The sequence below is a fragment of the Mastigoproctus giganteus genome, chromosome 7, assembly GCF_048544385.1.
Source record: "Mastigoproctus giganteus isolate SK-2022 chromosome 7, ASM4854438v1, whole genome shotgun sequence".
Classification (NCBI taxonomy): Eukaryota; Metazoa; Arthropoda; class Arachnida; order Uropygi; family Thelyphonidae; genus Mastigoproctus; species Mastigoproctus giganteus.
Genome location: NC_143581.1, coordinates 142375442 through 142391325, shown reverse-complemented (window position 1 = coordinate 142391325; position 15884 = coordinate 142375442). Strand labels below are relative to the sequence as shown.

Here is a 15884-nt window from a genome sequence, read left to right as displayed (position 1 = left end):
GAAAAAGCGATAAGTGTTTGCCTTTTTATTTACCTAATTGTTATTTTATATTGTACTTTATACATAGTCTTATAGTTATAGTTACGCTGGTTATTTTTATTTTTAATTTAGATAAAGAGTTTTTGTAGATTACCACTTAATATACGTAAAACCGTTATTTCGTTCGAATCTTCCAGCCATTGTTTTTGTATAGAGTGGTAGGGAATTCAATTTTTAATTGGGTTAACTAGGCAACTCTAACATATAATTATATAGTGTAATACAGATCACTGTTTCTATTAGATAGCGTAGTAATGACATTTAATTAATTAAATTTATTGATCTGATTAATTTAAAATATCATGCCCCAGACTAGAGCAGCAAAGCAACGGGCACAAAGTTGTAGGAGCGCTGTGACTCGGGGGAGAAACTGAGGGGGACAATTCTCCAACGTATCACAGCCTAAAAAAATGTGCAACTTGTGAAATGTTTCCGAACTCTCTGGAACAGAACATGATATTGCCATGAGGGATGTCTTTGTGTAGTCGTAGTAGTAGTAGTGGCATATGATGCAAGAAAGCATGTGTATGAGCTCATGCAGCATCAGCGGAAAAAAAAAAAAAAAAAAATCACACCATTCCCTCCAAATGCCTGTCCAATTCCTCCTTAAATTTATTCAACCTATCAACTTCCACAACGACACATGGAAGTTTGTTCCAGCAATTAACCACCCGCTGGCTAAAGGCAAATTTCCACACATCTATTCTACATCGTCTTTCCTCAATTTGAATTTATGCCCCCTTAGTTTGGAATCTGAACAAGTGGAAGGATCCCATCAGAATTCAGCGTGCTCAATCCATTCAAGGCCTTATACATCTCAATCAGATCACCGCGCAGGTGTCTAGTCTCCAGCCACTGCAATTTGCAGAACTTAAGCCTCTCTTGGTAAGAGGATCCCTTCATTCCCCTCACCAATCTTGTTGCCTTTCTCTGTACACGCTCAAGTAAATCTACATTCTTCCTAAAATGAGGCCTCCAGACCTGTATGCAGTACTCAAGGCATGGTTGACCATTGCCTTATACAGAGGGATAATCACCTCCTTTTCCCTGCTAGCAAAATTCCTATATATCATTGACAAAACCCCATGACCTGCCCTGGCAGCCTGTCTGCATTGCTCAGAAAACTTCATATCTGGCTGCACAATTACTCCCAGGTCTTTTTCATTTTCTAACACCTTAAGTGTAGTACCACACAGTTGGTGCATTTCTCTGGGGTTACTTCTACCCATATGCAGTACTTTGCATTTGTCAAGGTTAAACTTCAGTTGCCACTTAGCCCATCTGCCCAAATTATCTAGATCCTGTTGCAGTAGCACTGCCATTACTGTCATTAACAACCCTGCCAACATTTGTATCATCTGCAAACTTCGACATTAAGCCGGATATACCTTCATCAATATCATTGATAAATATACAAAACAACAGTGGACCCAACACCGAACCCTGTGGGACTCCACTAATAACATTAGTCCACGAAGAGCAGCACCCATTGATTACCACCATCTGTCTTCTCCCACTTAACCATCCTTTTATCCATTGTAGCAACTTATCCTTAATTCCATACTGCTTCAATTTGTACAATAGCCTTTCATGCGCAACAGTGTCAAAAGCTTTCTTGAAATCCAAATATATGATATCAAAATTATTTTTTGCATCCAGTTCCTTTGTAACCGCATCATAATATCCTATCAAATTTGTCAGACAAGGCTTTCCCTTAAAAAACCCATGCTGTGTCTGAATTATTGCTGCAGTCTTGTCTAGATGATCCTGCAAAGCATCTTTAACCAGTTGTTGTTGTTGTTATTTTACCCGGAACAGAAGTTAAACTAACTGGTCTGTAATTACTCGTGTCACCCTTCGATCCCCCTTTGTGAATTGAGGATACATTTGCACATCTCCAGTCCGTGGGAACCTCCCCTGAGTCCAAGGATGCTCTCATAATTATGGCTAAGGGTTTGCTTAGTTGCTTTGCCACCTCCTTTAATATAATTGGATATTTCCCATCCACCCCAGGTGCTTTTCTTATGTTTAACTTCAACAATTTCTCCTCCACTTTGCTCTCAGTTATTACAAAATCATTAAGTATCCTGCTACAATTTGATAACCTTCTGCGATTTACAAACCTTAATAATTCCTCATGTGTGAATGTAGATGCAAAATACTCATTCAGTTGGTTTGCTATTTGAGCAGGATCATCAACAGTCAAACCATCGATGTCAAGTGGACCAATCAGATTCATCCCCTTCCTTTTAGAGTTTATATAAGTAAAGAAATCCTTGCTGTTTTTCTTAGCATCTTTTGCCAAGGATTTCTCGTAATCTGCCTTCGCCTGCCTAACCTCCTTTGTGACATGATTACAGACTAGCTTATATTTGCCATAGGTTGATAATTTATATGCATCCCATGCATTTTTCTTCTCAGTCACGAGTCTCATTAGTTCATTTGATAACCATTTAGGCCTAAACCTTGAACAATATTTCTTAATAGGTGTGAAACTTTTAGTAGCATCTACAATTAATTCTTTGAATGCTTCCCACTTAGAATTTACTGTTGGTAACATCGTCAGTTTATCCCACTGTACAAAATTTAAAAACTTTCTGATACCACTGTACTCACCCTTATGGAAGCAAAAACCCTTTCCTTTACCCCTGATGTAATTATATCTTTAAGTAAATCCCACATCAGTACACTGTGATCACTGCCACATAATGGTTCCTTTATCTGCAAATTCTTAATACACAAATGATCACTGCTGATAACCAGATCAAGAATATTACTCTCTCTGGTTACCTCTCGAACATACTGCTGCAGAAAACAATCATCCAATAAATCAACAAAAGTCTGATTAGTGTGTGAGTGACCAACCCACAAGTTCCAGTCAATATCTGGGAAGTTAAAATCCCCCATTATAAGACATTCTGATTTATTAGCCCACTCTATTTCTCTATACAATTGTTCATTGTACTTATTTGAGTCATTAGGCCTATAACATACTCCTACTCTTATTTTTGCTTTCGCAGTGCTTATGTCACACTTAACTGATTCAATAGTGTTAGCTGTTAATTATGTTTTTCTTAATTAACAGCATAACACCTCCTCCTCCCATCCTATCTGTACACATTGTACTCCCCAAATTCCAGTTCTGTATTCCTTATATCTGGGTGACACCACGTCTCTGCTATCCCAACAATATCTGCCTTTGATGTCTCGCCAACACTTCAAATCCATCAAATTTATTTACTATACTTCTAGCATTGGTATACATGCAAGCATACATGCACCTATTCCTAGTTACCCTAACACATCCCATATACCCACCTATTTCACGACTGCCATCCGTCCCTGAAACCCCCAACACCCCGCGCTCCAGGGCTCTACTTATTCTAATAGAAGTTGTGCAAGAATCACCTTCACCTCTGCCTGCGACTACTGTTAAACTATTAGTCCTTGTATTCCCCTAAGCTAGCAGTTTTCCAACCCACCTAACACTGCCTCGATAGAATTAGCAAATATTCTTGCACCCTTTCTATTTAGGCCCCTCCATATCCAGGTGGGCAGGAGCAGCAGTGCATAGCACATGCTTCTTGATTAGACCGCGGTTCGAGGCCCTGACCACCAAATGCGGAGGATGCGGAAAGGTCAGGGAATGACCACCGCATATCCCCGGACATGCGAGACTTCTTTTCTTCTTTTCCTTGGTTGGATTACTGTTTCAAAACTTCTGATGTCAACGTTTGCTCAAATCGTGTCAGTGAAATTATTCTTGCAGGAATGGAATCCTTTATCCCACACTCCAATTTAAAATCTCGTCCTTTATCTAAACCTTGGTTTTCCAATAAATGTGCTAAGGCTGTTCAAGAGAAGAATGCTGCATATCGTAATTGGCTTGTTTCTAATTCTTCAGTTTCATTTTCTGCCTACACCAAAGCTCACAACAATTGTAAAGCAGTTATTAATCAGTCCAAACTAGAGTTTGAACAGGCTACGAGTAGAAAACTTGCTTCTTGCCCTAATGGTAGCCGAGCATTCTGGTATCTTGCCAAAGCTATTGGCCACAACTTTTGCCCATCTCTGCTCCCACCTCTGTCCAAACCAAATGGTTCTGTTGTCACTTCAGCCAAGGATAAAGATGACTTGCTAGCATCCCATTTTTCTTCCAACTCATGTATTAACGATCTTGGAAAAACACCACCCAACATGCTCCATTCAATGCCTCCTGTGGTCGTCTGTCAAAAGGATGTGAGAAGGATTTTGACGAATCTTGATGCTAAGAAAGCTCCAGGTCCAGATGGTATTTCTCCACTTGTTCTCAAAACTTGTGCTCCTGAACTTTCTCCTATTCTTTGCCGCCTTTTTTCACTTTTTTATTCCAAAGGTGTTTTTCCTTTTGCATGGAAATTTGCTCATATCCAGCCAGTTCCTAAAAAGGGTGACAAATCCCTCCCATCCAATTATCATCCCATTGCAATTACTTCTTCTCTTTCTAAAGTAATGGAGAAATCAATTAACCGCCAACTCTTAAACTACCTAGAAACCTTCCGTCTGATCAACGATCGCCAGTATGGATTCGTCAGTGTCGATCCACTGGTGATATTCTGGCTTATGTTAACCATTTATGGACTAATTCAATGGAAAGGTTCGGTGAAACACAAGTAGTTTTTCTTGACATGTCAAAGGCTTTTGATCGTTTTTGGCATAAAGGTCTTCTAAACAAGCTTCCATCTTATGGTTTGCCAACTGTTTTTAGTAATTGGTTATCCAGTTTTCTCTCTGATCGCTCACTGAGGGTGATGGTAGATGGCTCTCTGTCTTCTAACTTCTCTACTAATGCCGGTGTCCCCCAAGGTTCAGTTCTTTCCCCCACTTTCTTTCCAGCCCAGGGCAGAATGCGAGAAAAATAAATAAAAAATAAAAATAAAATAATAAATAAAATAAAAAGAGAGAGAGAGAGATTGAAAAGAGTTAAATCCAGCAACCTGGTCAAGGAAATGAAGAGAGCAATGGCCAGGATGCCAGCAGGAGAAGTTAGGAAAATTATTCACACAGCAAGACAAGTTGGTGGAGAAGGATTTGCCAACATGCTTGATGAAGAAGTGAAAGTGTTAAAAAATGAGAAATTGGAAGAACTTGTTGAGTCATCTACAAAGGAAATTGAAGAAACTGATGAAGAACCAGCAATGTGGACAATACCGAAATTTGCCGAAGTGTTTCAAATTCCATAGACATTAAAGGGCAAAATTATGGAATAATAATATGAGCCTTGGATTGAACGCAGCATTAGTCACCCGTATGATCACCAAAAGATTACAACCTCTGAGGCAAAACTTTGATGAGTTAAAGGCTTATGCTGCACCAGCCAAAAAAAAAAAAAAAAAAAAAATAGTAATATAATAAGAAAAAAAAATTAAATAACATAAATAATAAAAGAAAAGGAAATAGAAAACCTATGCATTTCCCTCCACCAATAGATAACTAACCAGTTGACCTTTGAATTTCCCAAAAACTGTCTACCACCCATGTAGGTAACTTATTCCAGTAATTTATAGCTGTCTGCAATCCAGTCTAAACATCTCTCTCTCGCCCCCATTCCCGGTAACTTGAATTTATGACCTAGTTTCTGGAACCCATTTATAACCATGAAAAATTCATCCTCATTCAATGTACTTTTGCCTCTCAGAGCCTTAAATTATAGCCTAAACAAATTTAAGGCTCAGCTGGACAGGTATTTCGAATGAATGGAGGGGTGAAATGGGAGTGGTGTTTTTTTTGGCTGAAGCTGAATAAGCTTGCTTTCTTGCATCATATGCCTCTACTAATGCCTCAATCAAGTCTCCTCTAAGGTGTCTAGTTTCCAAGCTGTGCAACCCTCATATGGATACCCTTCTGCTGATCTCACCAGGCGAGTCACCCGGCTTTGGACCTTTTCAAGAAGCTCTATGCTTTTTTTTTTTTTTTTTTTTTTTTTAGGTAGGTGTGGTCTCCATAGTTCAACAGAATATTCCAAGTGTGGTCTAAAAATAGCCTTATACACTGCCCTGCCATTAATATCCACATATCCCCTCCAAAGGCTTTGGGAAATAGGTCCTGTGCATTAGCACATCACAGAACCTGCTATAAATATGAACACTGGGCTTTGAACAGACAATTACAAAGGTTGGCATGCAAGATGACACGTTCAACAGAATTCCAACGTGGAATGATAGCAGGATGCTACCTAAGCAAGTTTTCTGTATGAGACATCACAGTCATTCTGGGGATCCCTAGGTCAATGGTTAGTGACTTCATATGCAAATGGAGGAGGAATGGGATGAAATCTGCCAAAAAAAAACAGCCTGATAGACTGTGAAAACTAACAGAACGGTACAAGAGAATTCTGAGAACTGTGTGTACAAATTGTAATTTGCCATTGTCTCAAGTCACACAAACCCCCTGTAAGAGTATTGGGACTAATGTCAGCACTAGTACAATACAAAAGACACTCCATGATATGGGTTACAATAGTAGTGCAGCTGTTCACAAGCCATTGATTACCTCAACAAATGCAAGACACCGATTAACATGGTGTAAGGAGTGTGAATCCTGAACTGAGCAGTGGAAAACAGTCCTACAGACAGATCAGTCAAGGTTCGTACTCCACCAGTCTGATGGCTATTCCTGGGTGAGGCGAATGCCAGGGGAACAGTTCCTTACTGATTGTATCCTCCAAACAATGAAGTTTGGTGGAGGTGTCATTGTATGGGGCTGCTTTTCAAGGTTTGGCTTGGGCCCATTAGTCATTATTGACAAACCCATGAATGCTGGGCAATACCAGGACATCCTGGCCAATTATGCACTTCCAACATTATGGGATTACTTTGAGGAAGGCCCATACCTGTATCAGCAAGACAATGTGCCATGCCATACTGCCTGGGTTGTAACAGGCTGAACCCTATCGGGTATATTTGGGATGTATTGGACTGTCGAGTACGTGCACATCAAGATCGCCCAAAGAACAAGCGGAACTGGTGGCTGCGTTAAAGGCCGAGTGGAGGAACAAAGCTCGCTTCAATGTGTCCAGTTACCTGTTTTAGCCCCGCATCCATTTGCGATAACAGATTGGCACCAATCATACTGACTTCGTTGTTAGTGCTCTGACATACTTAAACAGCGATTTGTACTGTTGTGCGACTTCCACCAACAGAGACAGATTACTGGAAGTGGATATCTTGAGGGCAGTGTGGTTCTGTCTATCACAACAGCAGCCTTACCAGCTGAAGCACATGTAATGTAGCATTACAATACCTGTCTGTATTGCTGAAGCGATTGTATATTTCCATCAAGAGATGGGCCAAACAAGAATATCTGAAATGGTTTGTGACTGGGAGATAAGAGACTCAAAATTACGCGCACGAGTAGAATATTTTGCTTATCATTGGCCATTCTCATTAAGTTACAAAAGTCCTTGTTGGTCCTTAAATTTTTGCATTGCTTTGCCATTGTGCCAAGTTGGATGAGCATGGTGAGCTTCAGATCTTCATTCATCTCGCTGTCTGGATGATTGTCAAAGTATTGAAAGGGGTGTTATCGCAGTCGTGTAACAAGACTATGCAGGTCATTACCGCATGCTTCATCAGCACTGCCGTCACCACTGTCTCCACACATCACCTTACAAATTTCTGTTTTGTAAATGTCAATGTCCGATTCATACAATTTACACTGTTCAAGTATGAGCTCTTCATTTTCTAGATCTTGACATATGCCATCTCTGACAGTATCTGTTTCCTAATTGTGAAGGGGAATGTGCAGCTTGTACTCATTGAGATTCTGAGCCAGGTAATAGTTTCGATGTTGTTTCTTCAAGATCCCATCAGTGACAATTTGCGACGAAGCATGATAGGGTAACATGATCTGAGTGATGTGGTCTCTTCTTGTATTTATCAAACCAATTCTCTTTCCGTATGTCACATGAATCCTCCCGTAAGGGTCTCGTTCACCTCTTCATTGGATGAACGAGAACCTTACGGGAGGATTCATCCTCACTCTCTGTTGCTCGATCCACCAAAGAGTGGGAATGTAAACTACTGCTATGGAGCTCTCCAAACAAGCGCTGACGTAGCAAATACCAGGTGGGTTCTTGATGCTGTTCAGCATTTTGATGGATAGTTTTCTCGTGATTTCGACAATGTCGAACTGAGGTTGCTCATTCATGATCATAATGACCTGTAGCTGTAAATTGTTGGTTCCTCGGTTCGTATTGTTCACATACTCTACAACATATGCAGCACAAGAATATTCCTCCATAATAAATTGGATGTCAGTGTTTGATTTCAAAATGTTACAAACGAATGGGTTGAACATACTGTGCCACTTTTATCTAGGTTGACATTTGAGAAATACTGTGGGCTGATTTATGCCATCCAAGTAATAGTAATAGGAGCTATTATCATTTGCCCTGAAGAAGGTATTATGTCAGTGCAATCATTATCCTCTAGATTTTTCCATCTTGTAGTGAGTGGCATAATTTACTTTGCACCCATCTGTCTTAGGCATGGGCATTAATTTAGTGGTCGAGTGACAAGGCATGAATGGTGCTTCAAATTGACATCTGTCATTTATCTGGAGTTATTTTCTTGTAACACGTGAACATATGTTTGTGAGTTTGAAGCATGATGCTCCACAAAGCCTTGCTAGTGGATACAGACACTAACTTGTCGATCACGGCAATGACAGCTTCTTTGTTCTTGCCCAAAGGATCTTTGCAAGTGTTATTTGGACACAGCAAAATGTGCACATGTGGACTACTGTGATGTTGAAATTGACCAAATGGGCTATAACGTTTTGACTGCAATATGTTCATAATTACATCCACAATCTTCTTGAAGTATATCGAACAAGTTTCAGCATGTTCCTTCTGCATAAAGTCCATGTCACTTGCATCGTCCTCACTAAGATTGCACCTGTTTTACAGTAATGTGTACAATAACTGAAAATCACAAATCTTTCCTTCCCCTACCCCACTTATAAAGAATGGAGTGGGGGGGGTGGATATGGTTACTGGGGTAGAAAACTTACTCCAACACAAGCATAATTTTAAAAGGAAACTCATTATTGAGTTTCACTTAAAATTTAGAAAAGAAGAAAGACATTAAACATCACTTGAATAAAAATAATAAATAGCTTATATTATTTACACATTTGCAAGACTTACATTCACCATTACATAAGCGACACATCAGTACTTCTGGGTTAGCAATAAAACTAAATCCTACAGTTGCATCAGCCTCAACAGGCAGCTCTACACTGTTGCAATCACTGAACATTATAATAGGTTCACTTATTTCAGGAGTCAAGTGGTCCACAAAAACACCACAATTAATCGAAGGATTCTGTTCATCCAAAGAAGGCTGAAAGAAAAAATGATACGTTAAAAAACAAAATTTATCTGCTGCATCCAGTATACCATTAAAAATGAGTGTGGCAAAGAAAAATGAAAAACTTTAATCACTTAAGCACTCTACCTAAGAGTTATAAGGTAGCTAAGTAAAAAAAAAAAAAAATTATTATTTATTCTCCTGAACACAGAAAAAAAGGAGAAACTGGTAATCTGTATTGACTTTTTACAGTTTCTGAACTGCCTCAGGAGTGAATACAGTACACCCCCGCGAATAGCGGGAGTTATGTTCCTGAGAAATGCCGCGGATACCGAAAATGCGAAAACTGAGTTATGGTTCCCATCGTAATAAAGGGGTTCCGTTCCAAAGTATGAAATATATAAGAAAAACTAGTCTAAAATGTTGTCTATGTATGTATTATATGTACCTTCATAATATGACTATGTACATAGACAGTACATAGTGAAATGCAAGCATATGGCATCGAAATGAAAATAAGAAACAATTTAATATTAAATGTAATATTATTAGCAATTTCAAACCAGCGCCTTTGCTAGCTAAAAAAACTTATCCCGCCAGTGCTATCAAGTTTCGTTAAAGTGTTGATAAAGGAGTTTTGCCTTTTCACGAATGATGAGTGAACTTAACGGAATTTTATTTTGAGTTCGGTCTTCTATCCACAGATTTAAAGCGTTTTCCATTTTTTCTAATTTAACATCACGGAGTTACAGAGCAAATTTTTGAAGCAATTAGCGCTTTTCACGGACACTACATCGGATTTTTTCTTCCGATTTCTTGATTGATCGTATCACTGACTCATTGATTTTATAATGTTTTGCCACTGAGGAAACACTTTCACCATTAGAAATTGTATCTAATAACTCAATTTTATTCGCTAATGTCATCACCTTCTTTGATCTTTTCACATTTCCCTTGTTATTCGTAGCCATATTTTTGTACGGGTTTCTTCTGTTAACACACTCGAAAAAGTTTATATCGCAAAACGGTAGATTTATCAAATGTAGCATATAAATTGATAAATTTATTCAATTTATAAGCATATAAATTAAAAGCAAACGACGAAACCTTCCATGACAAGAGCATAACACATATTGAACAAGGATTAGCGAGAAACATCCGTGCTCGCGATTTTGTGACCCCTCTCCCCCACCCACCGAGCGCTGTTTTGACCAGTGAAAATAATTTTAGCCACACCCATGTTTTTTTATGGCGAAGAATGTTCACGGCACTTTAAAATTCACATTTTTTTAGGTTTCATTTTATATTAAATCAGCGACCGCGAATATGCGAAACCACGAATAGCGGGGGTTTACTGTATAGTCTTGACATGTTCACTGCCATAATGCAAATTTACATCAAAACCAACTTCAACTGTGCATCCATTCAATTGCAATCAGTAAATGAAATGAGTGCTGTAAAAAGAAAGGAATATGAAGTAAACAACTATTCAATAGCGGCATACTGATTAACTATAGGCTATTTATATTATGGCTGGGATTTTCCTTAGTTATTTGCACTGTCTAGAAAGCACTATAAAGCTATATAGTTGGCTCACAGTTTCATATGTTCTTTGCTTATGATGAAGTTATTTTATCTAGTTTAGTATTTTCCACAAGAAGAAAAGGTAAAATTTTTTGAAGATTATGCTAGCTGAATTTTAATTCTTTAGTTTTCGAGGCTGCCTTGAAATAGTCTTGGTGGCTCTTTATCATCATTGTCCTGGTCCTTCTCACTATCTCCAAGAGAACTATAAAAGCTGTATACTTGCTTCACAGTTCCATATGGTGTTTATATTGAAGTTATTTTATTTAGTTTAGTATTTTCCACAAGAAAAGGCAAAATTTTTTTGAAGATTATGATTGCTGAATTTTAATCCTTTAATTTGCGAAACACAAAATATCATCCTTAGTGTGTGAGTGTCTACTGATAAAATTTTGTGTAAAAAGTGTTTTCCTATAAAATTTTATGCTAAAGGGTTGCTTTAATGGATCCACAGCCTGGGCTATTGGGACTGAAAAGGAACAGGGATGGACATGTTGAAGCTGATGACATTGAATCAGCTCTTTATAATATGTCATCTGATACTGAAGTAGAATTCTATTCAAATGATGCAGATTCTGAATCTTGCTCAAATACATCTGTTGATGTTAGAATGCTACAAACAACACATGTGGTGTTACTTAGAGTAACAATACTTCAGAGATGAAATCTGTTTACTAAAAAGCAGTGCGTACCTGTTCTAGTGCCCCAGAGAAGCACCTCAGTGCACACAAAGTAAACCTTTGCAAATATAAGTGGCAATGAACATGTTAATATTAAAATTATAATAACATTAACATATTGAGAATATTTTTCTATTTTCTTCTGATTAAAGTGGTATATATGGGGTCCCCAACATTTGAGTATTCATTATTCGAGTCCCTGTAGTTAAGAGGACTTGAAAATTAAAGCTTTTTCTCTTGAGAAAATTGACCAAGCACTTGAATATTTTTTGTAAAAACAATCTTCTTCATGATCATGCAATAAAAGTTAAGTGCAAAGTTAAAGATATAACTAAATGCTACGACACAATTTTTCTGAAAAAATATGGCAAAAAAAAAAAAAAATACCACGAACTCTGGATTCGTTCTTTATTCATACAACTGAAAAATTGTGCAATTTAATAAACTATACTTAACCTTACATTGTGCAACATATTATAATAAAAAATGTCTAATAAAATAATTTTCTCATTTTTCAGTTCCTTCATCCATTTTTATTACTATGCACAAGTGGATAATAAACATCACAGACTAAAAGGTTAAAAGTAGCCGCAGGCAGAGGTGAAGGTGATTCTAGCACAACTTCTATTAGAATTAGTAGCGAACTGGAGTGAGGGGTGCTGGAGGTTTCAGGGACTGATGGCAGTCATCGTGAAACAGGTGGGTATATGGGATGTGTTAGGGTAACTAGGAATAGGTGCATGTATGCTTGCATGTATACCAATGCTAGAAGTATAGTAAATAAATTTGATGAATTTGAGATGTTGGTCAAGACATCAAAGGCAGATATTGTTAGGATATCAGAGACGTGGTGTCACACTGATATTAGGAATGCAGAATTGGAATTTGGGGAGTACAATGTGTACAGAAAGGATAGACAGGATAGGAAGGGAGGAGGTGTTATGCTGTTAATTAAGAAAAACATAAAATCAAAAGAAATGCATCCAGTTGATATAGATGAACAGTGCACTGTTGAGTCAGTTTGGTGTGACATAAGCACTGCAAAAGCAAAAATAAGAGTAGGAGGGTGTTATAGGCCCAATGACTCGAATGAGTACAATGAACAGTTGTACAGAGAAATAGAGTGGGCTTGTAAATCAGAATGTCTTATAACGGGGGATTTTAACTTCCCAGATATTGACTGGAACTTATGGGTTGGTCACTCACACACTAGAAAGGCTTTTGTGGATTTATTGGATGATTGTGTTCTGCAGCAGTATGTTCGAGAGGCAACCAGAGAGGGTAATCCTCTCTCTCTGGAAACCACTAGGTGGCAATGATCACAGTGTACTGATGTGGGATTTACTTAAAGATATAATTACCATCAGGGGTAAGGTAAAGGGTTTTTGCTTCCATAAAGGTGAGTACAATGGTCTCAGACAGTTTTTAATTCTGTACAGTGGGATCAACTGACGATGTTACCAACAGTAAATTCTAAGTGGGAAGCATTCGAAGAATGAATAGTGGACGCTACTAAAAGTTTCATACCTATCAAGAAATATTGTTCAAGGTTTAGGCCTAAAAGATTATCAAATGAACTAAGGAGAATCATAACAGAGAAGAAAAATGCATGGGATGCATATAAATTATCAAGCGACTCAGACGCCTATGGCAGATATAAGCTAGTCTGTAATCAGGTCACAAAGGAGGTTAGGCAGGCGAAGGCAAATTACGAGAAATCTTGGGCAAAAGATGCTAAGAAAAACAGCAAGGATTTCTTTACTTATATAAACTCTAAAAGGAAAGGGATGAATCTGATTGGTCCACTTGATATCGATGGTTCGACTGTTGATGATCCCGCTCAGACAAAACAAACTGAATGAGTATTTTGCATTTACATTCACACATGAGGAGTTATTAAAGTTTAAAGATGGCAGAAGGTTATCAAATTGTAGCAGGGTGCTTAATGATTTTGTAATAACTGAGAGCAAAGTGGAGGAGAAATTGTTGAAGTAGTTAAACATAAGAAAGGCACCTGGGGTGGATGGAATCTATCCAGTTATATTAAAGGAGGCGGCAAAGCAACTAAGCAAACCCTTAGCCATAATTATGAGAGCATCCTTGGACTCAGGGGAGGTCCCCACGGACTGGAGATGTGCAAATGTATCCCCAATTCACAAAGGGTGACACGAGTAATTACAGACCAGTTAGTTTAACTTCTGTTCCAGGTAAAATAATGGAATCACTGGTTAAAGATGCATTCCAGGATCATCTAGACAAGACTGCAGCAATAATTCAGACACAGCACGGGTTTGTTAAGGGAAATACTTGTCTGACAAATTTGATAGGATATTATGATGTGGTTACAAAGGAACTGGATGCAAAAAATAATTTTGATATCATATATTTGGATTTCAGGAAAGCTTTTGACACTGTTGCGCATGAAAGACTATTGTACAAATTGGAGCAGAATGATATTAAGGGTAAGTTGCTACAATGGATAAAAGGATGGTTCAGTGGGAGAAGACAGAGGGTGGTAATTAATGGGTGCTGCTCTTCGTTGACTAATGTTATTAGTGGAGTCCCAGAGGGTTCGATGTTGGGTCCTCTGTTGTTTTGTATATTTATCAATGATATTGATGAAGGTATATCAGGCTCAGTGTCGAAGTTTGCAGATGATACAAAGGTTGGCAAGGTTGTTAATGACAGTGTGCTACTGCAACAGGATCTAGATAATTTGGGCTGATGGGCTAAGAAGTGGCAACTGAAGTTTAACCTTGTCAAATGCAAAGTACTGCATATGGGTGGAAGTAACCCCAGAGAAACGTACCAACTGTGCGGTACTACACTTAAGGTGGTAGAAAATGAAAAAGACCTTGGGAGTAATTGTGTAGTCAGATAGGCTTCCAGGGCAGGTCATAGGGTATTGTCAATGAGATATAGGAATTTGTACTAGCAGGGAAGAGGAGGTGATTGTCCCTCTGTTTAAGGCAATGGTCAGGCCCCGCCTTGAGTACTGCATACAGGTCTGGAGGCCTCATTTTAGGAAGGATGTAGATTTACTTGAGCGTGTACAGAGAAGGGCAACAAGATTGGCGAGAGGAATGAAGGGATCCCCTTACCAAGAGAGGCTTAAGTTCTGCAAATTGCAGTGGCTGAAGACTAGGCACCTGCACAGTGATCTGATTGATGTGTATAAGGCCTTGAATGGATTGAGCATGATGAATTCTGATGGGATCCTTCCACTTGTTCAGATTACGAACCGAAGGGGGCATAAATTCAAATTAAGAAAAGACAGATGTAGAATAGATGTGTGGAAATTTGCCTTTAGCCAGCGGGTAGTTAATTGCTGGAATGAACTTCCATCTGTCGTGGAAGTTGATAGGTTAAATAAATTTAAGGAGGAACTAGACAGGCATTTGGAGGGAATGGTGTGATTTTTTTTTTTTTTTTTGGCTGATGCTGCATAAGCTCATACACTTGCTTTCTTCCATCACATGCCACTACTACTACTACTACTATATAATATCGGTGTAGATACACTATAGACAACTCTTAAAGAAAAACTACGGTAGTAGTGTGAAAAGAATCATTTCATCTGCATCACTTCATCAATAGAGAAAACTATTGTTACTTATACTCGGCAGGCACCACTTGCAAAATGGCATGGTATAAGAAACTGTGTTATCTACATACTATCCATATTAGACTTAAGAAAGAAAAGTGTAGGAAAGTGATAGTAGGAAAGAAGAGGAAGAAATGCGGTCGAAAGAAGAAAGGGACAGTTACTCCCACTTATTCACTGAACTAAATCACTCACGAATCCCCTGAATGGGCAATGCTTCCCCATTCTTTACGAGTTATCATGTATTGCACTACCTCGAATAAGTAATGCTTCACTAATAGAGAAGACTATTGTTACTTATTCTTGGTGGACACCACCACTCAGATGGCATCATTTCAAAACTAGTTGGCTTTTCACCCATCGATGAAAATAAAACTAGTTTTGAATCAGTGTCGTCTCGGTGGTAGTGCTCACCAAGAATAAGTAGAAATAGTCTTCTCCATAAATGAAGCGTTACTTATTAACTACGGTAGTAATCTGAAAGGAATCATTTCATCTGTATCACTTCATCAATAGAGAAAACTATTGTTACTTATTCTCGGCAGGCACCACTTTCAAAATTGTATGGTATAAGAAACTGTGTTATCCACATACTATCCGTATGTGGATAACACAGAAAAAAGTGTA

The 15884-nt window shown here is 38.4% G+C and overlaps 1 protein-coding gene across 1 annotated transcript in view; it reads right to left on the bottom strand.

Moving 5' to 3' along the window:
• The window catches only part of LOC150083237 (tudor domain-containing protein 1-like), a 657806-nt gene that overhangs the window by 151235 nt on the left and 490687 nt on the right, over positions 1-15884 (bottom strand). Inside the window, exon 19 of the mRNA XM_090378447.1 lies at positions 9227-9422. Coding sequence (XP_090234573.1) covers positions 9227-9422 — 196 coding nt within the window. The remainder of the gene's footprint in view (positions 1-9226; positions 9423-15884) is intronic.